At 32.3% G+C, this 24,623-nt stretch overlaps 1 protein-coding gene across 12 annotated transcripts in view; it reads left to right on the top strand.

The window, feature by feature from the left end:
- ADAMTS6 (ADAM metallopeptidase with thrombospondin type 1 motif 6) overlaps positions 1-24,623 on the top strand; it is a 274,672-nt gene that overhangs the window by 126,001 nt on the left and 124,048 nt on the right. For all 12 annotated transcript variants that reach the window (XR_014242107.1, XR_014242108.1, XM_082383163.1 and 9 more), the window contains one exon: positions 22,311-22,457. Coding sequence is in view for 10 of the 12 variants with exons in the window: in XM_082383163.1 (XP_082239289.1) it covers positions 22,311-22,457 (147 nt within the window). In the remaining 2 variants the exon portion in view is untranslated. The remainder of the gene's footprint in view (positions 1-22,310; positions 22,458-24,623) is intronic.

Genomic DNA, 24,623 nt, shown 5'->3' with positions numbered 1-24,623 from the left:
TGGCCATTTAAACATTTTTATCAGCTTTAACAGTGAGTCTTTTGAATTTTCTCTGCAGTCAATTGTAATTTCTCCAAATAATTCATGTTTTGGCTCTTTCTTTCCAATATTTGTACCTCTAGATTTATTTATTTATCTATCTTGTTTTGGCTAGGGTAGCCAATTAAAATCTTAGATATAATTAGTAATAGAGGGTATCTCAGTCTCAGTCTTGATTTTAATAGATATAATTCTAATGTTTTATCATTAGACATGATTAAATCTTATTTCTATTTTTTCAACTTATTTTTATGTAAATTACTAATGAGTATTGAATTTTATCTTGTTTTTTTTTTTTTTGGTATCTGCTGAGATAAAACTGCCTGAATTCAAATCTGTGATCTGCTGCTTACCAGCTTTATGACCTTGAGCAGGTTATTCTGTGTCTTGTTTTCCATAGCTGCAAAATGAGAAATTGTGATAAATTATGGAGTTATTATATATAAAGTATTTAGAATAGTGCCTGTCTTACACTATATGAGAGTTTCCCATTATTATTTTTTCTTTAATTTATAAATATGTAATTAATACATATTTGTTGATATATAGTGATATAAATAATAGATTTCTTAATGTTGAACTATCCTTACATTCTTTTTTTTTTTTTAATTATTTTTGGCTGCGTTGGGTCTTCGTTGCTGCCCGTGGGCTTTCTCTAGTTGCGGCGAGTAGGGGCTACTCTTTGTTGCGAGGCGCGGGCTTCTCATTGCTGTGGCTTCTCTTATTGCAGAGCACGGGCTGTAGGCGCGTGGGCTTCAGTAGTTGTGGCTCGCGGGCTCTAGAGCACAGGCTCAGTAGTTGTGGTGCACAGGCTTAGTTGCTCCACGGCATGTGGGATCTTCCCAGACCAGGGATTGAACCTGTGCCCCCTGCATTGGTAGGGAGATTCTTATCCACTGTGCCACCAGGGAAGCCCTATCCTTACATTCTTAAGGTAATCTTTGCCTGATCAGGAATAGTATTTTTGGGGGTGGGGGGGGAATGTTGCTATATTCAATTGGCTAGTATTCTACTTAGGATTTCTGAATTTATGTTTCTAAATACATTAAATTGGCTAAGAGGTTTTTTTGTTTGTATGTGCTGTTTTTTTTTTTTAATTAATTAATTTTTCTGCATTGGGTCTTCGTTGCTGCACGCGGGGTCTTCCTCTAGTTGCGGCGATCGGGGGCTCCTCTTCGTTGCGGTGCGCGAGCTTCTCATTGAGGTGGTTTCTCTTGTTGTGGAGCATGGGCTCTAGGCGTGCGGGCTTCAGTAGCTGTGGCACGAGGGCTCAGTAATTGTGGCTCGCGGGTTCTAGAGTGCAGGCTCAGTAGTTGTGGCGCACGGGCTTAGTTACTCCGCGGCATGTGGGATCTTCCTGGACCAGGGCTCGAACCCGTGTCCCCTGCATTGGCAGGCGGATTCTTAACCACTGCGCCACCAGGGAAGTCCTGCATGTGCTGTTTCATCCAGTTTTTATATTGTGGTTTGTCTAGGCTCTTAGACCGATGAATATATTTCTTAACCTTGATCTTTTCAAAATCAAGTTTAATGAGAACCTGAACATTAATGCCTGTATAATATTATTTCTTGTTTTTTGGTTCCTATTTCGTAGTATGTTGAATAATGTCAGTAGATCAGTTTTAGGAAAGAATATTGCTATATTTTTCTAACCTTAGTATGTTATATGGAAACCAATAGAAAAATTCTGTCTTTTGGCAGAGTGAAGAGGTTCTTAATCAAGGTTTAAGGTTCTTAAGATTTTTGAGATTCAAATTTTTTTGAATTATTTTTTAAAACCTTTCTCTTATTGAAGACAATTAAAATTTATCCTCCAGTTGACAAAATTCTTCCTCTACTCCAAGAATCAAGGAATAGTGATTTCCTTAATGGATATCCTATTTTCTCTGTTATTCTGTTGCAGTTATACAGACATATAACTTATGTAAATTAGAAAATATTTCATAACTTTGGTAAAATGATGTATTGCCAACATAGACTAAAATATTTCAGTTGTGAGGTTTGAAATATCATGAATCTAGTCATTGTGATATATTTTTTATCCTTTATAAATAAAAATTATTTCTAAGCTTAGCATTATGTACATAATTCTAAAGTCAGTAGTCTTACATTGGAAATCTTTGATCAATGAAATATAATACAGTTTTAGCATATCTTATTAAAAGCCTAAGAGAAGTGGAATGTGTAGAGGTTAACAGAAGGGATAGACAACATGTCATTAATTTTGGTTTCATGTTCTGAAGAGAACTTTTATAGTAAATCCTATTTTTTCATAATTTGAGTAAGTACAAAATTGTCTGTTCTATCAAAGATCAGTTCACTATATTTGTGTGTCTATTTCTGGGTTCTCTACTCTGTTCCATTGTTCTATGTGTCTGTTCTTTTGCCAGTACCACACCATCCTGATTATGGTAGCTTTATAGTAAGTATTGAAATTGCTAGTGTGAGTTTTCCAATTTCATTTTCTTCTTCAATAGTGTGTTGGCTGTTCTGGGTCTTTTGTCTTTGCATACAAACTTTAGAATCCATTTTTCAATATCTGCAAAATAGCTTGCTGAGATTTTTATTAGGATTTTATTTAATCTAGAGATCAAGCTGGGAAGAACTGACATCTTCAGTATTCAATATCAATACTCAGTATTAACAATATTGAGTCTTCTAATCCATTGACACAGAATATCTCTTCATGTATTTAGATCTTTCACTTGTTTCTTTAGAATTGTGTAGTTTTCTGTATATGAATCTTGTGCATATTGTAGATATGTAGCTAAGTATTTAATTTTTTGTTGCTATTGTAACCAGTATTGTGTTTTAAACTTGAAGTTCCAACTGTTCTTTGCTAGTATATTGAGAAGCAGTTGTCTTTTGTATATTACTTCACTTTCTGTGACCTTGCTATACTTTGAGTCATTCCATGAGGTTTTGTTTGTTTGTTTTCGTCTCTTTGGAATTTCCTATAGAGAAAATTGTGTCATCTGTGAACAAAGACAATTTTATTTCTTTCTTCCCAATCTCTATATCTTTTAAAAAATTCATTCATTCATTTTTGTCTTACTGCACTAGCTAAGATTTCCAGTATGATGTTGAATAAGAAGGGTGAGAAGACATACTTTCCTTGAAAGTTCTCAATCTTAGGGTGAAAGTGTCTAGTTTCTCACCATTAAGTATAACTGTAGGGATTTTTTCTAGATATTATTAATCAAGTTAAGCAAGTTGCCATCTATTCCTTGCTTGCTGAGAGTTTTAGTACAAATGGGAGTTGGATTTTTGTCAAATGGTTTTTATGCATCAATTTTTGGATTATATGCTGTTTTTCATCTTTACCCTGTTGATGTGATGGAATACATTGGTTGATTTTTGAATGTTTAACCAGCCTTGAATACCTGAAATAAATCCCACATGGTCATAATGTATAGTTCTTTTTGTGTTGGGTTGGCCAAAAAGTTCATTCGGGTTTTTCGTCTGTAACATGTTAATGGAAAAACCTGAACTTTTTGGCCAACCCAATACATTGTTGGATTTGATTTGCTAATATTTTGTTGAGGATTGTTGCATGAGAGATATTGGTCTTTATTTTCCTTTCTTGTATAATGCTGGCTTCCCAGAAAGAGTTAGGAAGTGTTTCCTCTGCTTCCATTTTCTAGAAAATATTGTGGAGAATTGGTACAGTATCTTCCTTAAATGTTTAATACAATTCACCTGTGAAATCATCTGGGCCTGGTATTTTCTAATTTGGAAGGTTAATAATTATTTAATTTCTTTATAAACTGTGTGAGTTTTGGTAGTTTGTGTCTTTTAAGGAATTGGTCCATTTCAGTTAAGTCATCAAATTTGTTGACTTAGAGTTGTTCATATTATTTCTTTATTATTGTTTTTCTATGTCTAAGGGATCAGTAGTGATAACCCATATTTCTGATACTGGTAATCTGTGTCGTCTCTCTGTTTTAGTTGGTTATCTTGGCTAGAGATTTATCAATTTTATTGATCTTTTCAAAGAATCAGCTTTGGTTTCTCTATTTTTTTTCTGTTTTAATTTCTTTGATTTCTGCTCTCATTTTTATTATTTCTCTTCTTCTTGTTTTAGGCTTAAATTGGTCTTTCTCTGGTTTCCTAAGGTGGAAGCTTAGATGTTTGATTTTATGTCTTCTTTTTTAATGTATACATTTAATGCTATAGACTTCTTTCCAAGCACTGCTTTTGCTGCATCCCACAAATTTTGATAAGCTGTATTTTCATTGTCATTTAGTTCAAAATACTTTTAAAATTTCTCTTGAAACATCTTCTTTGGGACATGCATTATTTACAGGTGTTCTTTAATCTCCAAATATTTTGAGATTTTCCAACTATCTTTATGTTATTCATTTCTAGTTTAATTCCATTGTGGTTGAAGAACATATTTTGTATGATTCCTATTCTTTTAAATCTGTTAAGATGTCTTTTATGACCTATAGTGTGGTCTATCTTGGTGAATAATCTATGTAAGCTTGAGAAGAATGTGTATTCTGCAGTTTTTGTATGTAGTGTTCTATAAATGTCATTTGGATCAAGTTGATTGATAGTGCTGTTCAGGTCAACTATATCCTTACTGATTTTTTTTTTCCTGCTTGATCTATCAATTATTGAAAAAGGGGTGTGGAGGTCTCCAATTGTAATGGTGGATTTGTGTATTGCCCCATGCTTTTCTATCAGTTTTGGACTCAAATGTTTTGATACTATTGTTAAATGCCTACACTCTAATTGTCTCCTTGGAGAATTGACCTCTATATTATTATGTAATATCATTCTTTATCCTGAGAATTTTCCCTTTTCTGAAGTGTGCTTTGTCTAAAATTAATACAGCTACCCCAGCTTTCTTTTGATTCATGTTAGCATGGTATATCATTTTCTATCCATCCCTTACTTTTAACTTAGCTGGGTCATTATATTTATAATGAATTTCTTATGTTCAACATACAGTTGGCTCTTATATTTCTATTCACTCTGGTAATTGCTGTCTTTTAATTGATGTATTTAGACCATTTATATTTAAATTGATTATTGATATAGTTGAGTTAATATCTACCATTTTTGTAACTTTCCTCTTTGTTGCCCTGTGTTTGTTTTCCTTCTCTTTTTCTCCTTTCTCTGGTTTTAACTGAACATTTTATATGATTCCATTTTATCTCTTCACATAGCTTATCAATTATGCTTCTTTTAAAAATTTTAATTGTTTCTCTTGAGTTTTAGCATAAAATTTTAATATAAAATATATTTAATAATATATATACCTAGATAAATATATGTTTATATATATTTATAAATTTTTATATATGTTATAATTAATCTAAGTCCCCCTTCAAATAACAGTATCCTCCCTCATGTGTAGTGCAGGTACCTTATAGCAGCATACTTTCAATTCCTCATTCCAATCTCTTATGACAGTGCTGTACTTCATTCCATTTAACCGTTTACTATAATCACCAATATATTGTTACTATTATTATTCCTTTTAGGAAACAGTTACCTTTTGTATTTTTCAGAATAAGAAAAATAGATTTTATTTTTGCTTTATTTATTCCTTTTCTGATGCCTTTCCTTTATTTATGTAGATCCAAGTTTCTGACCTATATAATTTTCCTTTTCCCTGAAGAACTTCTTTTAAAATTTCTTTCAGTACAGGTCTGCTGATAATAACCTTCCTCAGTTTTTGTTTGTTTGAGAAAGTATTCATTTATCCTTCAGAGCTTTTGAAGAATAATTTTACTGGATTCAGAATTTGCATGGTGTCTGATCAGAAATTGCTGTTATTCCTTCCCTTGTTCCTCTAGAAGTAAGGTTTTTTTTGTTTTGTTTTGTTTTGTTTTTCTCTCTGGCTTCTATTAAGATTTTCTTTGTGTCTTTTGTCCTCTGTAGTTTGAGTCAGTGTGCATAGGTATAGATTTTTTGGGTATTTATCCTGTTTGGTATTCTCTGAACTTCCTGGGTCTGTGGTTGGTGTCTGTTGTTAATTTTGGAAAATGCGTGGCCATTACTTCAAACATTTATTCTGCTCCATTCTTTCTTTATTCTATCTCCGGTATTCACATTACATATATGTTATACCTTCAGATATTGTTCCAGAGTTCATGGATGTTTTATTCTGTTTTGTTGTGTGTGGGGGTTCTTTTTCACTCTTTTTTCTCTCTGCGTTTCAATTTGGAAAGGTTCTATTGAACTGTCATCAAGCTCACTGTTTCTTTCCTCAGTGAGTCCAGTCTACTAATGAGATCATCAAAGGTATTCTACATTTCTGTTATACTGTTTTTGATTTCTAGTATTTCCTTTTGATTCTTAGTTTTCATTTTTCTGCCTATATTACCTATCTTATTTTCTATATTGTCCACTTTTTCCATTAGAGCCCTTAACATATTAATTATAATTATTTTCAATTCCCTCTCTGTTAATTCCAAAATTTGCATAATATCTCAGCCTAGTTTTAATGCTTGTTTGGTCCCTTTTAACTGTATTTCAGCATGTCTTGCCATTTTTTATTTAAAGCCAGAGATGGTGTATTGGGGAATGGGGACTGAGGTAAATAGACCTTTAATGTGAGGTAATAGGCATTCTGTCAATAATTGTTAATGGATGAATGAATGAATGAAGAATGTTTGTATTGTAAGGTCTAACTCTAAAATGAATGTTGTGGTTCTTTTAAGGTTTTTTACCCTTTGGAAAAAGCAAATGAACGTATTTTTTTCTTGTATGGAAACATTTTTAGTCTATGGAACATGGCAAACATTTTACTCTGTCAGTTGATTCAGCTTTAGAGCTGTACAGGGCCATTGTTACTTACCCAAACTAGTAATAAAAATACCATGCATGGTATTATTTTCCTGTTTTTTCCTATTTATACTAGATTTTATGAATCTACTATAAAATTTTTATATATTTTAAATTAGAACATATTGCTATTATTATTAAAATGCTACTCCATTACTGTCAGGGCCAGGAAGATGCCAAAATTATGTTACCTATTTGTCCACACACACATACATACACACACACACACATATGTATATATTATATATACAATATACATTTTCATATATAGGCTGTCACATATGCAGACATACTCCCATAGTAGCTAAAACAATGATAATAACATAAAGATGTTTTTTAGAAAAGTTCTTATAATAAAGTCTAACAATTAAATTATTTCAGTGATTAAGTCTTTGCCATGACATGCAGTAATGACAAAAAATAGATTAAACCAGTCAGGTAATTACTGAATTAAGTGTCTGGAATTACAGAACAGAGTAGGTGTATGTATGTGTGTTATAGAAATAATAAACCTACTGAAGTAAAATTTAATCACTATCAACTTTAGGAACTTTGATAAGGCATTCCCTTCATTTTGCTGGAAAAACAGGAGTGAATTTGTAGGCAGACACCATTGTACTAATTGGTTGATATGAATTTCAGCTGCCATAAACTAATTCATTTACATTCTGCTCATAGTACAAGGAAGATTATAATAACAAAGGTTTCCTTGTTCCAGCTACCTTCCCTATCTTTGCCATGATTTCCCTATCTTCCCTACCTTTTCCCTACACACACACACACACACACACACACACACACACAAATGCACATACACCTATACACCGCACCCAAAATCTTAGTATATCTCAAATAGCTTGTTTCCTCTGGTTCCTGGCATCTTTACAGTTAGATGAAAGGAAAAAAGTGTAAAGTAGTAGTAGAAAAGATGTAAATGTATTACAGTGATTTCATTGGCTTTGGAAACCTAACTTTCAAGTCAGAAATGTTTATACTAAATGTGAACATTGCTTTCTACACATATGGAAAGAGTCTAGGTCCTAGATTCCGTTAGGCACCCCCCTCGTTAAATATCTTCCTAAATAAGTTCAGAATCTTGAGTTCACTTAGTTTAGTAAATTGTATATAAAGCCCAGAAGTAGAAGTGAAATTCCAAACTCTGTTTTAGAAAACACATGAACAAATTGTAATAACTATCCTAGTGGGTAACTGTTAAATCTAAAAAATGTTTGCCAGATGTGGGTATAGAAGTTTCTGAATACAGCCCTTAAATTTCGTCTTTGCTTTTTTATAACAAGTGATTCATAGCCAAGATCAGTTATGAATAAGAACAGATCAAAGAGATTATAAGTGGAAAATAATTGTAAAGAAAGATGTCCCTTTTCTTCCTTTGTATTTTTCTGCTACAATGAGAAGGCTTAGTTTTGAGATTTTATAGTTGTCACAATTTAGACTATAATTATCTCATCACTTTTTGAAGACAACTTTAATCATATTAAAAAACATTAGGAAACTGTTCTTTTTTTCTGTAATTGTAAATGTGTTATCTTTTTGAAGAAATGATTGATCATCTACTGATTTTTTCTTTTAGTGGAGAATTTAAAAGTACATGTTCTATGTACTAGTGATTATTTAACAAAATGAAAGGCAGGGTTTAAAGTACCATAGTTATCTAACAAGAATAATGATAATATATTAGCAACATGGTAAAATTGATTGCTTAGACACAAAAATTCAATTAAGCATTTTAAGATTTTCCTTAGCTGTACAGATTTTGTTAGGTTTGAAAACATCTATTTTGATTTTTAAAAGAAATCCAGACTAAATGCATATTAAATTTATACTCAGTAGTCTATGTTTACTCTTTTTCATTTTTACAAATCTTCCAAAAGAACCAGTAATAATAGTGTACCAAAATCAAGAGTAAGCTGTTATTTTGTGATACAATATACATTGTATTACTTTTGAAATCTTAAGTGGTCATATAATATATGGTGAAATGATGTAAAATATAATCACAAATGAGCTGCCTCTTATATATCCTAAAAAATACAAAACTTAAATTCTCTCCTTATCTATCTATCTATCTACCTTCGTATAAAAGGAAATTTTGTTTTGTTACATATAGTTTCAAATGAAAAAGTATCAGTTTCATAGAAAACTATGTACTTTACTAAAAAAAGTATTCGAGAAAAGCGTGTGTAACAATAGATTAATATATATGATAGACTCTCCCTGAGTTATAGAAGCTTAACTTAACGAATAACCTTTAGTGCATAATCTCTCAGTCTCTGTATAGCCACCACCTTGTCTCTGACTGGTGATGCCATTTATTTTGACCCCAAACCTCTCCTCTCCCCCTCTTATTACTTTTTATATGATACTACATACTTTTAGTACATTATTTACTATCAAGAGAGGTATACATGTATGATACTTACCAAATTATGTCTCATGATTTACAGTTGATCAGTAGGTATTCTGTCAATGATGTACAATTTAATTGATTCCAGAGATTCACTGAGCACCTGCTATATTTACCTAATATAGAATGTATTGTGTATACAGTGATAATGAAGATAAAGGCTCCTCTCCTGAAGGAAGATGTCTTTTTATTCACTTTCTCTTTTCCTACTCTTGGTCAGTTTTCCAACTCTTGATCAACTGCTTCAAGAACATCTTCGAACTCACTTCTTTTTTTTGTATTCTTTTTTCTTCCAGTTTTATTGAGATATAATTGAATATAACACTGTGTAAGTTTAAGATGTACAGCATAATGATTAAACTTACATACATCATGAAATGATTATCACAGTAAGTTTAGTAAACATCCATCATTTCATATAGATACAAAATTAAAGAAATAGAAAAAAAATTTGTGATAAGAACTCTTAGGATTTACTCTCTTAGCAACTTTCATATGTAACACATGGCAGTGTTAATTATATTTATCATGTAGTTACATCCCTAGTACTTATTTGTAACTGGAAATTTGTACCTTTTGACCACCATCATCCAGTTCCCCCTCCCCCTACCCGCTTCCTCTGGTAATCACAAATCTGATCTCTTTTTCTATGAGTTTGTTTGTTTTTGAAGTGTAACTGACCTACAACACTATGTTAGTTCCTGTTACACAACACAGTGATTTGGTATTGTTATACATTTCAAAATGACCACCACAATAAGTCATTACCATATGTCACCATACAAAGATATTACAAAGTTATTGACTATGTTCCCCACACTGTACATTTCATACCCATAACTCATTTATTTTGGAACTGGAAGTTTGTACCTCTGAGCCAAAACGAAAAGCAAAACTGCTAGGTTGGGGTTATGTAGTGTTCGTGGTATATCTTTATGAAGGAAAATAAGAAAAACACAAATTTTAAGATTCAGACATAAAAGAGTCAGAACCATTTACCTACAGAACTTTTTGATAATACTTACAAGTACCTTTTAGTACTTCTTCAGTAACTTTCACTTATCTTTTCCTTTAGTAAACCTGCTTTTCTTTGAGTACTATTAATTCTACAGAAAAAAAATTAAAATGTATTCCACTTTGTTTAATTGTTAGTTCCAACAGTGTTGTCATATACTATTTTTCATTTCAGAGGCACAGTTTTAGCCTGTAAAATAGGTTAAATAGGCTTGTGTAGGCTACCCTGGACATAGAAAAATTTATATTATTATTTCTGGAGTAAAATGTTTCAAGGTTCCCAAAATTAGCTTTAAAACTTTAGAACTAAGTCAATTTACAAAGGCAAGTCAGCTATCTTGTATAATTGGTCTGAAAGGAAAATTTAATTGCTAAGTTTTAGAACAAAGTATTCTTTATATGTTCAGGTACATGTAATTCACTATATATTTTCTTTTAAAATATTTTACTTTGAAATATTCTGTGTTTGTGTATGTATGTTTGTATGCATGTGTGCATGTGTTACAACAGGCATCCATGAGCACACCAATCAGATTTAACAAATGTTAGTATTGTTCCATTTTTGTTTTGGAGCTTTTATTGTTATTTTCAAAGGTTCCCTGTGCCAAGATCATGTTGCTTTAATTACCATAGTTTTATAACAGATATTGAAGTTCTCCCCTCCTTCTTCAAAATCCTCTTGGTTTTTTTCTGACCCTTTACTTTCCTATATTAGTTTTGCAATCTTAATGTCAGTTTTCATAAAAAATATATGATAGGATTTTAATTAACTTTTTTATTAAAATGGCGTTGATAGGTTAACAGGTGCTTTGTATGATTCCTGAGTGTTTCTCCATGCACTGAATGAACACCTGTTCTCATATGGGGTGAAGTCAAGAACCTAGGTTGCACTTTAGTGAGAGGGACCATCCAGGTAGGACTGTGCCCCAGAGAAGAGAAACCCTGCTGGATAGGGCAGGTGAAGAAATCAGGCCAAATGAATAGAGTGCCTTTTCCCCCCCTCTAATGGTATAGTTGTAATTCTTAAGATCCTATGTTATTTAAAATTATGTTTTTAAATGTTTACATATGAAAAAATTGATTAGCAACCAGAGTTTCAAACTCACTGCTTTACAATTTTTCCTACAGAAATTAAACTGCTAAGGGTTTTGATCAAACCTGACAAACCTAATTGCATCATCTTTTTCTTTTTAACCACACTCCACAGCCACTGTCTTCTCTGTCCCTTTTCCTTGACCTTATATTTTTGCCTAGAGCAGCACAATGCATAAGCATCAATAGTTCTTAACAAAAGCACACAAAACCATGAGTAAAATAACACTCTAATAAAGCAACTATGTGTTCCTATGCCATAGTCACAAGCTTTTGTTTTCTAAATTGGTCTAGTTCCCAATACCTCCTGCTATATAATCAACAGGATCTATTTAAAGTAAATTATGTTAACTAATTAATTAAGCACATCATATCCAATTCACTTTGTGAGAACTTTACTAGTTTAGTCTGCCAGCAGTGTTTAGATAAAAGTTCAGTCAGGAAATTGTCAATATCAGGGAAGTCCTGTAGATAGCTGTAAGTGTGTATCCCAGAGGGTGAAGCATAAGGGAACCTGGGCCACATACCCAGAACTTTAATACCACTAAGCCCAATGGAATCCCTGATCAAAAAGAAGTGGACTACTGGTCAAGGTCTCAGAGTCTCAGGAGTAGATGAAATAATCAAGGAATTCAGTTACTAAAGATTTATGTGCAAGGTAGTGTCTTTTTCACAAGAAGTAGGACCAGAGCCCAACAACTACGATTACCTCAAAAACTAGAACTGAACTGGACCAACAACATGCCATATTTATTGCTGTTCCACAAAGCTATTGGCTTCAGTCTCTGTATATTCTCCCTAATGGTGAACAAAGTTAGTCCCAGAACCCATGAGCAGAGTTGAGCCTTCCTGTACTTGTGAGTTATATAACTCTAGTTATGGTAATTTCAAGAACAAGTGCAGAAAAAAATTAAGTTCATTGTAGTGAATATGGAGCGTCAGATTCTATGGATTCCATGCTTTATAAGAGAATGTTTATTAGATCTGCATTTTAACCTTGTGAGTCTCCTCAGTTTATCCAAGTTAAATCTCAGCTGATAGATTTTTCGTTCACTTCACTAACCCTCTAAGTGTTCATCTCCAATTATTAAACTCTGATCAGATGTTAAGTACTGTGAATAAAACAAAATATAAAAAAAACCTTTCTGCTTAGTGAAGTAACTAGTATAAATAGATCCCTGTGTCAAGCCATACATAAGCTTAAGATGTATTATTAACAGTCACTTGGGAAGACAGTTTGGCATTTTCTTACAAAGCTAAATATATTCTTACCATAGGATCCAACAATACCGACATGTAGAATTCAAACCATTACAGGTTTTAGGACATATAATAGAAGTAAGACATAAAGAATACTAACCATTAAGTATATGATTGACCAAATTAACTACATTAAAATTAAAAACTTAATTGAAAAACACCATAAAATGAAAAGATAGGACACAGTGTAGGAAAAGATGTTTGCAAATGACATGCAGCTGATGTAAAGAACTCCTACAAATTAAATACACAAAGTACTTGAACATTTTACAAAGGAAGAAATCCAAATGCTTGATAAACATATATGTCAAAAGATGTTCAATCTGATTAATAATCAGGAAAATATAAGTTATATCCACCATGATTAGCACAAATTTAAAAGTCTGAAAATACCAAATATTGGTGAAGATGTGGTACAACTGGAATTCTTATACACTATAGGTGAGAATGCAAATTGGTGCAGCCACTTTGAAAAGCTGTTTGGTATTATCTAGCAAAGTTGAAATTTTATCTAACTATGACCCAAGAATTTATTTTCTACAAATATCCCAGAGCAGTGGTTCTCATATTGTGGTCCATAGTCCCTGGGATTCCCAAAGCACTTTCAGATTAAAACTACTTTCATAGTAATACTAAGACTTAACTTGTCTTTTTTTCTTTTTAAACTGTGTTGTTTACTCTGCGCAAAAACAGTGATGGGTATGTACTGGCACTTTAGCATGAATCAAGGCAACCATACTAATAGTCATTGTATTTGTCACCATCATGCCAGTTTCACTTAAGAATGTCTTTGATGAAGCAAAAGAATTATTAATTTTATTAAATCATGACCCTTAAGTACATGTCTTTTATCAGATCATCTGTATCACAAAATGGGAAGTATGTAAAGCACGTTTTGCTCCATATCTCAGATGAAATAGCTGCTTTTTCCCTGGAACACAATTTTTTTTTTAAAAGAACACATGAGAAGCTATGAGTTGTTGGCAGAAATTCACTTGAAAAATGAACAAATGAGCTTATTGTTCAAGGAAAACAACCAACATTATTTATTGCCAATGATAAAATTTGAGCTTTTGAGCAAAAATTCAAATTTAGGATAAGTTCCAGCTGTCAATATGAGCTTGACAGCTTCCTAATGCTTAAAAGACTTTTCCAATGAGATTGGTGATATTGATGAAACAGGATACAAAGAGATCACTGATAATGGATTCAGAATCCACATTGCAACTAACCTTTAAGAAATTACTAGTTGTCAAGTTTTCTTGTAGAATCAAAAAAATCTATCATTATCTGAAAGGGCTAACGAAAATACTCTTCCCTTTTCTAACTATACATTAGTGTGAGGCCAGATTGTCATCATATACTTCAACCAAAACAAAATACCACAATAGACTGAATGACAAAGGAGATATGAGAATCCAGCTATCTTCTAGTAAGCCAGACATTAAAGAGATTAGCAAAAATGTAATTAAACAATGCTATTATTCTCACTGACATTCTTTTGTTTGGGAAGATTTTTTAAATTAAAATGTTTATTTATGTTAGCATGTATTGGGTTTATTATTACTTAAAATGAATTAATAACTATTTTAAAAGTTTCTCAGTTTTAATTTTTATTATGATAAATATCACCACATACACCCTCATAAACAAAAGATCTTTGGGGTCTTCAATATTTTTAAGAATGTAAAGGACACCAAAAGTTTAAGAAGCTGTTTTAGAGATACTCTTACATATATGACCAGGAATTATGTTTAAGAATGCTCATAGCAACATTATCCATAGTAGCCCCATATCAGGAACCACAGCAAATCCTTCATCATAGAATGGATAATTAAATGGTGTATTTATAAAGGAAATCTATATAGCAGTGAAAATGAGTGATGTATATAGCTAGACGGCTCAGCAGAGATGATGCTTTCTAAAAAACTGTTGAATAAAAGAAGCAAGTTTTAAAAGAATATATACAGTGTGATTCCACTTTTATAGATTTCAAAACCAGGCAGAGTTAACATATATTGTTTAGAGATGCATAGGGAATGATAACCACAGAAGTCAAGATAGTTCTCTCTCAGGGGAGGAAGAAGAATATAACTGTTAAGGTGAATACAGGAGACAAGCTTTTATTATTCTGAAAATGTTGTACTTCTTAAATTTGGTAAGAGATAACATGGATGTTTGCTTTATAATTATTCTTTAAAATGTAAATATATGTTTTATTCTCTCTTAAGTATGTATGATATAAAATATCATATATTATGAACATAAGAGAATAAATTAACCTCAGAAAAACAAAACAAGAAAATATAATTAAGAAGTATGACAAGGGAGTTAATCTGACTGGTGACCAGTTTCACTTGTGTTGTATGCATTGCCTGCTATGAAACTCAAATAGAGTCACATAGAGTCAATAAACCATCAAACTTTTACATTATTTTTAAACAAAGCTGAAGTTTATCTTGAAGCAATTTTTGTTAGAATGATTCATAAGATCTCTATTTCTTGAGTTCTTGTTCAAAATGATTTTCTAGTCAGTTTGGCTGGATGCAAGATTTTTCCTAGGCACTGCTGTATTGTGTGCTGGTGTTAAATGTCACCATGGAGAAATCTGAAGTTAATCTGATTGTTTTACTATTACAGGTAATTTGTTCTTTTGCCCTGATTGCCCAAAATATATTTTATTTTTGATGTCCAGTAAGTTTACTAGGATGTGACTCAGTGTGGATTCACCTGTGTCAGTTTTTCCTAGTAGAATAGTTCACATTTGATGAGATTTTAGCCATTTTTGTTTCTTGAAATTTTTCTTGTATTTTTAAGTCACTTTTCTTTCTGTTTATTATTTTGATTCTTCTCTTTGGGGACAACAGTGATATATATATTGGATTCCTTTACTTTGATCCTTTTAAACTCTTTGTACAATTTTATTTTGCTTGCTCTTTTTACTTCTATGAGGAATGTTTTCAGCAGTTGCCTTTTTTTTTTTTTTTTTGCTAACTCATCATGGTCTTTTTCCTGTGATGGTTTTATTCAAACCCCCCCCCCACATTTATTTCCTCTGACAGTTCATGCTTTCATCTCTCATCTTGCCGTATCTTCCCTGATTGCTTGTATCTCTGCGTTAAATTCTTATTTTTATGAAATGATGGCTTTGTTAAGTTTGAGTTCATATGTGTCCAATTTTTATCTTTCCTGTAGCAATATTTTTTTCTGCCAAGTGTCCCTCATCTTCTGTTTGTATTTTCCTGTTCTTTTTTAAAAAAATTATTTAATATATTCTAGACATACTTCTTGTTCCTTTTGAATCACACATCTTTGAATGAGTTTGATTTTTCTGGATGAACTACTTGTAGAAGGTTTATGTTGGGTAGGCACCAGAGCTACTTTCTCAGCAGGAATTTATTACTGATATACAGTATTGTATGATTCAAGTTCTTTAACCGTGTATTTCTTTAACAACTGCTGGCAAGGTAGAATCTCTCTTTCACCTTTCCTCACTGACAGACTGATTCCTACAAATATGGTTTTTATGACTCCCCAGTTAGCCCCATCTACTCTTCCTCTGACAGCTAGAACAAGGGTGTATATTCCAACAGTTTGCACCCTTACACCAATTGCTTATGAGAAAGTATTGTTGGTTTTGTCCCTCAGATTGTTGCACTTAACTTTGGAGAACATGCTCTACTCGTTTTAGCTTAGATCACTTCTTGTTGTCCCCTCTGTGTGTCTTTCCACATTCCTCTGATTTTTCTGTATTCAGTCATCCTCCCACATACATTATGATATGGTGGTTTATGGTTTTAGAAGTTTCCTACTTTTCATTAAATGTAAAGTTTGTGTTTCTTTTTTCTTATTTTTCTTATTGCTTTTGGGTGATATCTTAGAGGAAAAGGGAAAACTTTTTACTCACAATGTAGAAATAAGAGTGTCCTTTAAACTTTTGAAATAGATCAGAAGTACTAAGATATGAGAAAGGGAATTTCTGATCTTTCATTTGTTTCCCCTGGGAGATTTAGTTGAAAATCTTCAACATATAATTTATTTCCTGGGAAATAACTTACTTTGTTTTAATAGATTTGGGGCTTCATTTTCTGAAAAATTAAGACTAATTTTGAAGTACTTTAGTTTCAGGATTACTTAGCTTTCCATAATTGGGTATGTTATCCTAATCAACTACAAACTTCTCTCTCATTGAGTTTGAGGTTTGATTTTACCTTATTTATAAGCTAATAAGTTAGCTTATTACCGTTGCATGGATGCTAGCAAAAGACATGAGATTCCTGGATCAGAGACTTCAGCACAGCAAGCAGCATAAGCATCAGCATATTTATTTTGGTTCCTTTTGGCCCCAAATCCCAAATGGGCAACACAGTATGGCCCAGATGAATGCCACACATGTAGTGGGTTTGCATCAAAACTGAGAAACACCGAGCTTGGGAAATCTAATACTTTTATAGCAAGTAGTAAGTAAACGTGCTTTGTCCAGGGGGAGATGTTACCTCATTTCCTAAAGTTGTCCTGAGGAATGGCCTGGGTTAAGAGCAGGCCTTGCAGACTTGGCATACTCAGCAAAATGTGGGGGAATCACAAGAGGCCTAAGGAAGACTTTCTCTCCCGATTTTCTCTCTTTCTCTAACCCTCCACAAATGAGAATCATTGCCTAATCTATTAATTTTATTAAAATTAAATGATTAATTTTATTAAACACATAAAACCAACCATGGAAGTATTCTCTTGTTATCACTATTCACTCACTGGGGTGGGCGCCAGGTTCACCAAACTCTCTTTTGTTCTTTTTTTTTTTTTTTTAAATTATTATTTTTTAACTCAAGAGCAGAGAGTTGAGTTTATTTTCTATCTATCTATCTATCCTTATTTCTTGGCACAACATCATTATCAGTCCCAGCAAGGCCCCTTTTTGTTTCATATATGTGTGTATATTTCTATATTCCTATTTTCCATTCCCATTTCTTCCCTCCCATAGATAACTCCTTTAATAAATTTGATATCTATATTTGAATTCATATGTATCCTTGCAGAATATTGCAGGTTGTTTTATATATGTCTGTGTTTATTTTTTAACTTTTTAAGTTTGAAATGTTTTCAAACTTATGGAAAATTTGGTACAGTAGAAAGATTTCCTATGTGTCCCTGAGTCAGATTTAAAAATTGTTAATATTTTGCAACATTTCTTTCTCTCTTTTTGTATATGTACATGTATTTTTTTCTGTACTATTTGAGAAGAAGTTGTAGACATGTCCCCTATCCCTAACTATTTCAGCATCTGTTTCCTGAGAAGAAAAGATAATCTCTTACATAAGAGTATAATTATCACATTAGAAAGTTTAACATTGATACACTACTATTATCTGATATATAGTCCTATTCAAATTTCCTCACTTGTCCCAGCAATATTTTTATAACCTTTTCCCCCTCCAATCCAGTTTCTGTTGCATTTGGTAATGTCTCTAAAGTCTTTAATCTGGAACAATTCCTTGGCCTTTCTTTGTTATTTGATAAGATATATGTAATTTTTGTTTGCATGTATGATATAGTGCTATAGACCTTGTTCCTTTTCTCAATTTTTTCAGTGTTTTTAAGATCTACCTATATTTATGTGTAGACATCTATCTTGTTTGTTGCTTCCAACTTCTGCTTAGTATTCCATAATATGCATCTGCCAAAGTTTATTTATCCATTCCCCAGTGATGAATACCTAGATTGTCTTCAACTCCTTGCTATCATAAATAACTCTGTCATGAACATCCTCATACATGTTCCCTTTGGGAATATTTCTGGGATATCTCTCCAAGAACAGGATTGCTGGGTCATAATGTTTCCTCTATTTAATATGACCAAATACTGCTGAATTGCTCTCTGGAACTGCTGCCTGACCACACTATAACTGTTGTGTGCTAAGATCCCAGTTTCTCTACACCACTGTCAACACTTAGTCCTAGGTAGCATTCTAATTTTTGCCAGTATGATGGTTTAAAGTAGACTCGTTTATTTTCTCTAATCACTAGTAAGTTTCATTTCTTTTGACAAACTCCTCACTGATAGAGTTTCCTCAGGAAGGAGCTTATCTGTAATATATATGTGTATATATATACATACACACACACACACACGCACGCACGCACGCACACACACACACACACTCTCTCTCTTTCTCCAGCTTGGTCAGTGTATTAGAGGGATCTTTTGAAGCTGATGTCATGAACGGCAATTGTAAACTCCCATTTCACTTTGTGTCACTGTCAGTGAACTAGTTGACATTGGTCAGGTCATTTCTGGGTTGTCTTATGTTTTAAATATAAGCTGCAAAAGTATACATTCTCTTAGACACCTGAAACTGAAATCCTTAAGACAGCTATCTGCATCTGACACTTAAACTATAAGGATTGTAAGTAGAACTAGAATTTAATACTTGAGTTCATTAGTTTTTAAATCATTTCCCTTATATACTTCTGAATTTTTTTTAACATCTTTATTGGAGTATAAGTGCTTTACAATGGTGTGTTAGTTTCTGCTGTATAACAAAGTGAATCAACTATACATATACATATATCCCCATATCTCCTCCCTATACTTCTGAAGTTTTAAAAACTATGTACCCTATTGTTTATTTTTCAGCTGATGTCCAAAATTTTTTGTCTGACTAATTGCAAAGGATAGAATTTCTAGAGTACTGCAAAAATTAGTATGTAAAAAATAAAAACCTCCTTTAAATATACCTGATTGAATGTAAATGCCATAGCAATTTGGTAACCATCATTATGCATTTTAAAAATACACTAACAGGGGACTTCCCTGGTGGTCCAGTGGGTAAGACTCTGTGCTCCCAATACAGGGGGCCCAGGTTCGATCCCTGGTCATGGAACTAGATTCCACATGCGGCAACGAGGATCTCACGTGCTGCAGCTAAGACCCTGTGCAGCCAAATTAATAAATAAATAAATATTTCTTAAAAAGATTATTAAAAAAATACACTTAACAGCTTCTTATTTTATAGCCAAAATTTGCATCTTTTTTCCCTCCTTTAACTCAATATGTCTGCTCTTCCTTTCCCTCCCAGAATATCAACCCTAATGTATATTTTAATATTTCTTAATATACTTTTAAAATATGTTTTTATGCTTAAAAGTATTTTTAATTATATCAAATATCTCTGTAACAAAACAATTTAAGTTGTAATTACATTTTTTAAATTTCCTGTGATCATAAAAATTTTTTTTCTGAATTATATGTTCATTACATTACAACTATTAGTTAATAATTGATTAGAAGAATATATACATATTATGAATTTTAATAATTAAATATAAAAATAAAGTTTCTGTTAGAAGATGTATCTTTAAATGTATATTTTCAGTTACTGCCGTTACTTCATTACTGCTAGAATGAGGCAGGATTTCAGCACCAATTCAATTTATTTTGTTTCTATAGATGTGAATGTTGAGAAAATTGGATCACATAAGTAAATAGATAAGATGAAAGGAATTTATTATAGAAATATCACTCTGTTCTTTGAGCTCCTTTTGAATTCTTTGTCAAAACGTAACCATGGTGATCTATCATCAAATTTTTTAACAACCCGTCAGCTGTTAATTTGATTATATCTTCCTATAAACTTGTTGAAAACAAGAAACTACGTATGTTATTCAATCAATAAAGTCATTCTTTTTCTCAGTGCTGACCCTAAATGTTTCCAATTGTCTCTTTCCTTGACACCCATTTTTTTATAGCCAAAGGCAATGAACTATTGTAAAATTATGGATGACTGAAAGATAAGTCTTACTTTTATAACGTGGGAGAAATATGATTTCAAAAGAAGCTTTACTTTTTTTTTAGAAAGAGTAAGTAAGGAAGTTGGGAATCTCAAAAGTGATTTTCTGAAAGCTATCTGTGCCTGCCTACAACTATCTTAATATTACTCAGAGATTTGTATGAGACTACTGCTAAAAGGAAATAATATTTTTTAAGCTATCAGTATCATCATTTGAAAAGAATCATAGTGTAATCACATCGTAGCATCAACCTTTGAGAGAAATGTAGAGTATTAAGTTTATTGAATTATAAATTTATAGTAAGGAATTTTTAATGTAAATCTATAGCTGATTGTTTTCACAGAATATATGTCTAAGTCAACAAACAGTAAATTCTACCATTATGTTCCTAGAAGAGGTTGACTTGAGTGTGTTGATGTCAAACACAAGAAGACTAAGTATTGATGTTCTTGGAAGGTTATTTGGTTATTTGGAAGGGCTCTCATATGATTCTCTTCCTTTGCTTATGTTAGTCCCTATACCTGAATTATTAGTTCCTCCTCCCTCCTCCCGCCATACACGGACATATTATATGTCTTTATTATAGCTCTTTTATATTGTATTTATGAAGGCCAGTTAATTCACCTTCCTGAACATGTCTCAAATCTAATCCCACTTCTCTATGCCGTGCCCTAGTTCAGACCTACATCATTTCTTAATTGGTTATCATCTTCTCTCTGCGCTCCCTGGCTCTATTCTCTTTCTACTCTATTGTTTCCACCACAGAATTACTATAATGATCTGTCTAAAATACAGGTCAATTCCACATTTTCCTACTCAGAAATCTTCAGTTGCTCCTTCTGACAAATCTTCAAAGTCTGTACACTGCCAAAAGTATTGATATTTACTTTCATTTATTATCTTGTCATTATCTGTTCTCAACTATCTCTCCAAATTTTTCTCCAGCAACTATTCTTATCTGTATTATACTCATGTCACACAAATTACTTATTCCCTTGAACACATATCATGGTGCATTTATTAGAATGTCACAGTGGACACAATAAGGATTTTTTTAGTGATTTTCACCTAAACTTCTGGCTACTTGTGCTGAAAGGCTTAAATTTATTCATATGCAGTGGATAGATCCTTTACAGAAAAATTTTATGATTTATCATTGAGATATGTTTTTAAATCACATTGATAACACTAAGCATGGCTACAGGACACAGGAAAAAATGACAAAGAAAAGCTTTAAAAAATCAGGGAGGCCATGGTAAAGAAAAGGCTATATTCATAATCCTTAAATGTATCAGGATTTTTCAAAAGGTGTTTTGAAGACACATACACACACAAACATAAATTACATAATGTATTTAATTCTCCTTTATCCATATTAATAAGAAAAAGGACTTTTATGTTTGACCTATAACCTAGAACTCTGGATCATAACTATCTTTTCATAATTCCCTTTTGGATTCAGCAAGTGAAGTAGCTTGAACTCTAGCATGTTAGAGGTAGGTTCTACTAATAATTTCAACACTTATTAACTGTGTGATCTTTAATAGGTTAATTACCTTTAGTAAATCTCAGTTTTTCTCATTTATAAAGTTAGAATTAATATATATCCCCTCTCTGTTCAAGGAGAGACTGTATCATATGAAATAACATTTGAGAGTATATGATAAATTTAAAGAGATTTAGAAATATATTGTATCATTGAATTATTCCTTAATCTCTTTAACATCAATTCTATATTTCCTTAGAGGATCTGGTCTATCTTGATGGAAGCCATATGTTGATAAGGCTAATAAATGATCAAATAAGGAAATAAAGGATGTATTGAGGGTTTGTTTGTTTTATTTTTTCTTATTTTTTTCTTTTATGTTTCTTATGTTTCCTCCTTGTTAAAACAGTTTTGGTATGAACCATGATGGAATTGGAAATTCTTGTGGGACGAAAGGTCATGAAGCAGCAAAACTTATGGCAGCTCACATTACTGCAAATACCAATCCCTTTTCCTGGTCTGCCTGCAGTCGAGACTATATCACCAGCTTTCTAGAGTAAGTAATCTCTGGAGAATGATGATGAATTGCTCCAGAAGTAAGCCATTGATAGAAGCCTAATATGTAGTGCTTCAAACTTTGCATAATGAGTAACTTTTATAGGGCCCAGTGTTCCCATATTTCAGGCTGTTCCCAAAATACTTTACTATATCATTGTGGCAAATTTTCTCCTGCATACTCAAATAGAACACAAACTGAACAGATTAGGGGAACTGAAACGAGGCTGTAAAAGGGGTTGATGATGTGAGTGTTAGAAATGTTAAATAAATGGTAAGCAATATCAGAAAGAATTTAGATTTATATAATTTAATAGCGCATAAGCCAAGCTTTAATTCAGTGATTACATATTTCATTTTGTTGGTAAAAAAACTAAGTTCTATAGGAATGCCAAAGTATCTAATAGTAACAAACAACAACAACAAAAAACCAACGCCCAGGAAATGAAAATGAGAAAATGAAAATTTGTCTTTGAAAATTTATTATAGTGACTCATCTTTTCTACAGTTTGAGAACATCTTTGCTGGTCCTTTAACATATATTCCAAGAGTCTAGTTATTTAAATATGAAGAATATAAATTAGCTCAGGTATAACTAACTATATTTAGGAAAGCAGATGTTTTTCCACGTGTCATCTGCATAGGGCTCCAGGATTAGACTTTGGAAACTGATAGACTTAGGTCTAACTTCCTAACAGTGTGACCTTGGACATATTACTTAACTTTCCTAATATTCAGTGACCTCATTTGTTGAGTGAGTTTAGGTAGTAATACACACATCATCAGGTTGTCATGTAAATAATTATGTATAACACTGTAATGTATATAAAACACTTAATAGACGTTCATTAAGTGGTATATTATTTTTTTAAATAATATCGAGGTTTTAAGCGCTATTGCTCTATCATTACCTTCAACTATTTTGTGCCATTTTTTTCTGAGAAGGAGAGATTAAATACTTTGTGAAAAAGTGAGTCATACATAAAGTACAGGCAAGCAACAAAAATTCTTTTTAAAAATTGTCTTTGTTCAAAGTTCACCTTAACATGATTATAGTGTAAAGTTTTAGAAATTCAGATAGGTTATGTAGGGCAACATTATTCATTAAAATTTTGGTTCATATCTGCTAATAGCCAGATTATATTCTTAAAACTTATAGTTACATATTTTTAAAAGCCCCAAACAAGAGATTTTCAATTACCTAGCACAATGCTTTACTCAAAGATCAAAAGATAAATGTTTAAAATGGGCTCTTTTGAATTAATTAATGTGATGATGAAATTGAAGGAATTGGAAATTTATTTTAGAAGGTAGCTCTTCTGAATAGCCATACTATAACCTAACAATTTTTAATGTTAGTAATAGATAAATTATAACACTGTACTTGCCTTGTGCCAAAACTGGGTAAGTGGCTGTAAAGATAGACCACAGAGAATTTGTTTGACATCTTTTGGTAGTTATTAACAGAAAGCACTAGCAATATCATTTTCTGAGATGTTTTTAGCGAGATCATATAACCTAAATATTAAACATTGTTGAAGATCTACTCTCCCCAGAAATCAAGCCAGTCTGGAATTTCTCCCTTGACTTGGCTCATGTTTTTATAATGGAATCTTAGTGTCTACCACCAGAAAGACAAACTGTATGCATGCTCAGTATTCCTGTGCATTTTTGAAGGCTTTCCTCCGCTTGCTTTTTTTTTTTTTTTTTTCCAAGTACCATTTCTCTCTCCTCTATCCTGTTTCTATTGCACAGCCCATTTGCTAGGACAATCTCTGTATACTAAATACAAGGACCGGTTTTGATCTCTTGCCAGACCCTGCCTAGTTAAAGCTCTATGAAGGCCTTTAAACTCCAAAAGGGAATCCCTAAATTGCTGATAAAATACAGTCAAGAAATCACCACTGGTTTTGTCAGAGATGTAAAATTATTGCAATAAAGTGTTCCATTGAATTAATTGAAAGAATTAATCCAAAAAGCATTATGTAAGCCTTATTGCCTCTTTGCATTTTCTATGTGTAAGCGTGATTAGTGTTGACAGGGCTGTAATGGGTTTAATTATCCTGTATTTTATAAAAATTTTTCAGTTGTGCATCCTCATGGGAATGCTCACAAAGTTAAAGCCATTAGTAAAAGATAGATGTGAAAGACAATGGGTAGAGATTTT

Source organism: Balaenoptera borealis (genome assembly GCF_965194805.1).
Source record: "Balaenoptera borealis genome assembly, chromosome: 2".
NCBI lineage: Eukaryota > Metazoa > Chordata > Mammalia > Artiodactyla > Balaenopteridae > Balaenoptera > Balaenoptera borealis.
Note: the sequence above shows the minus strand (reverse complement) of the source record. Positions and strands in the feature narration are given on the sequence as shown.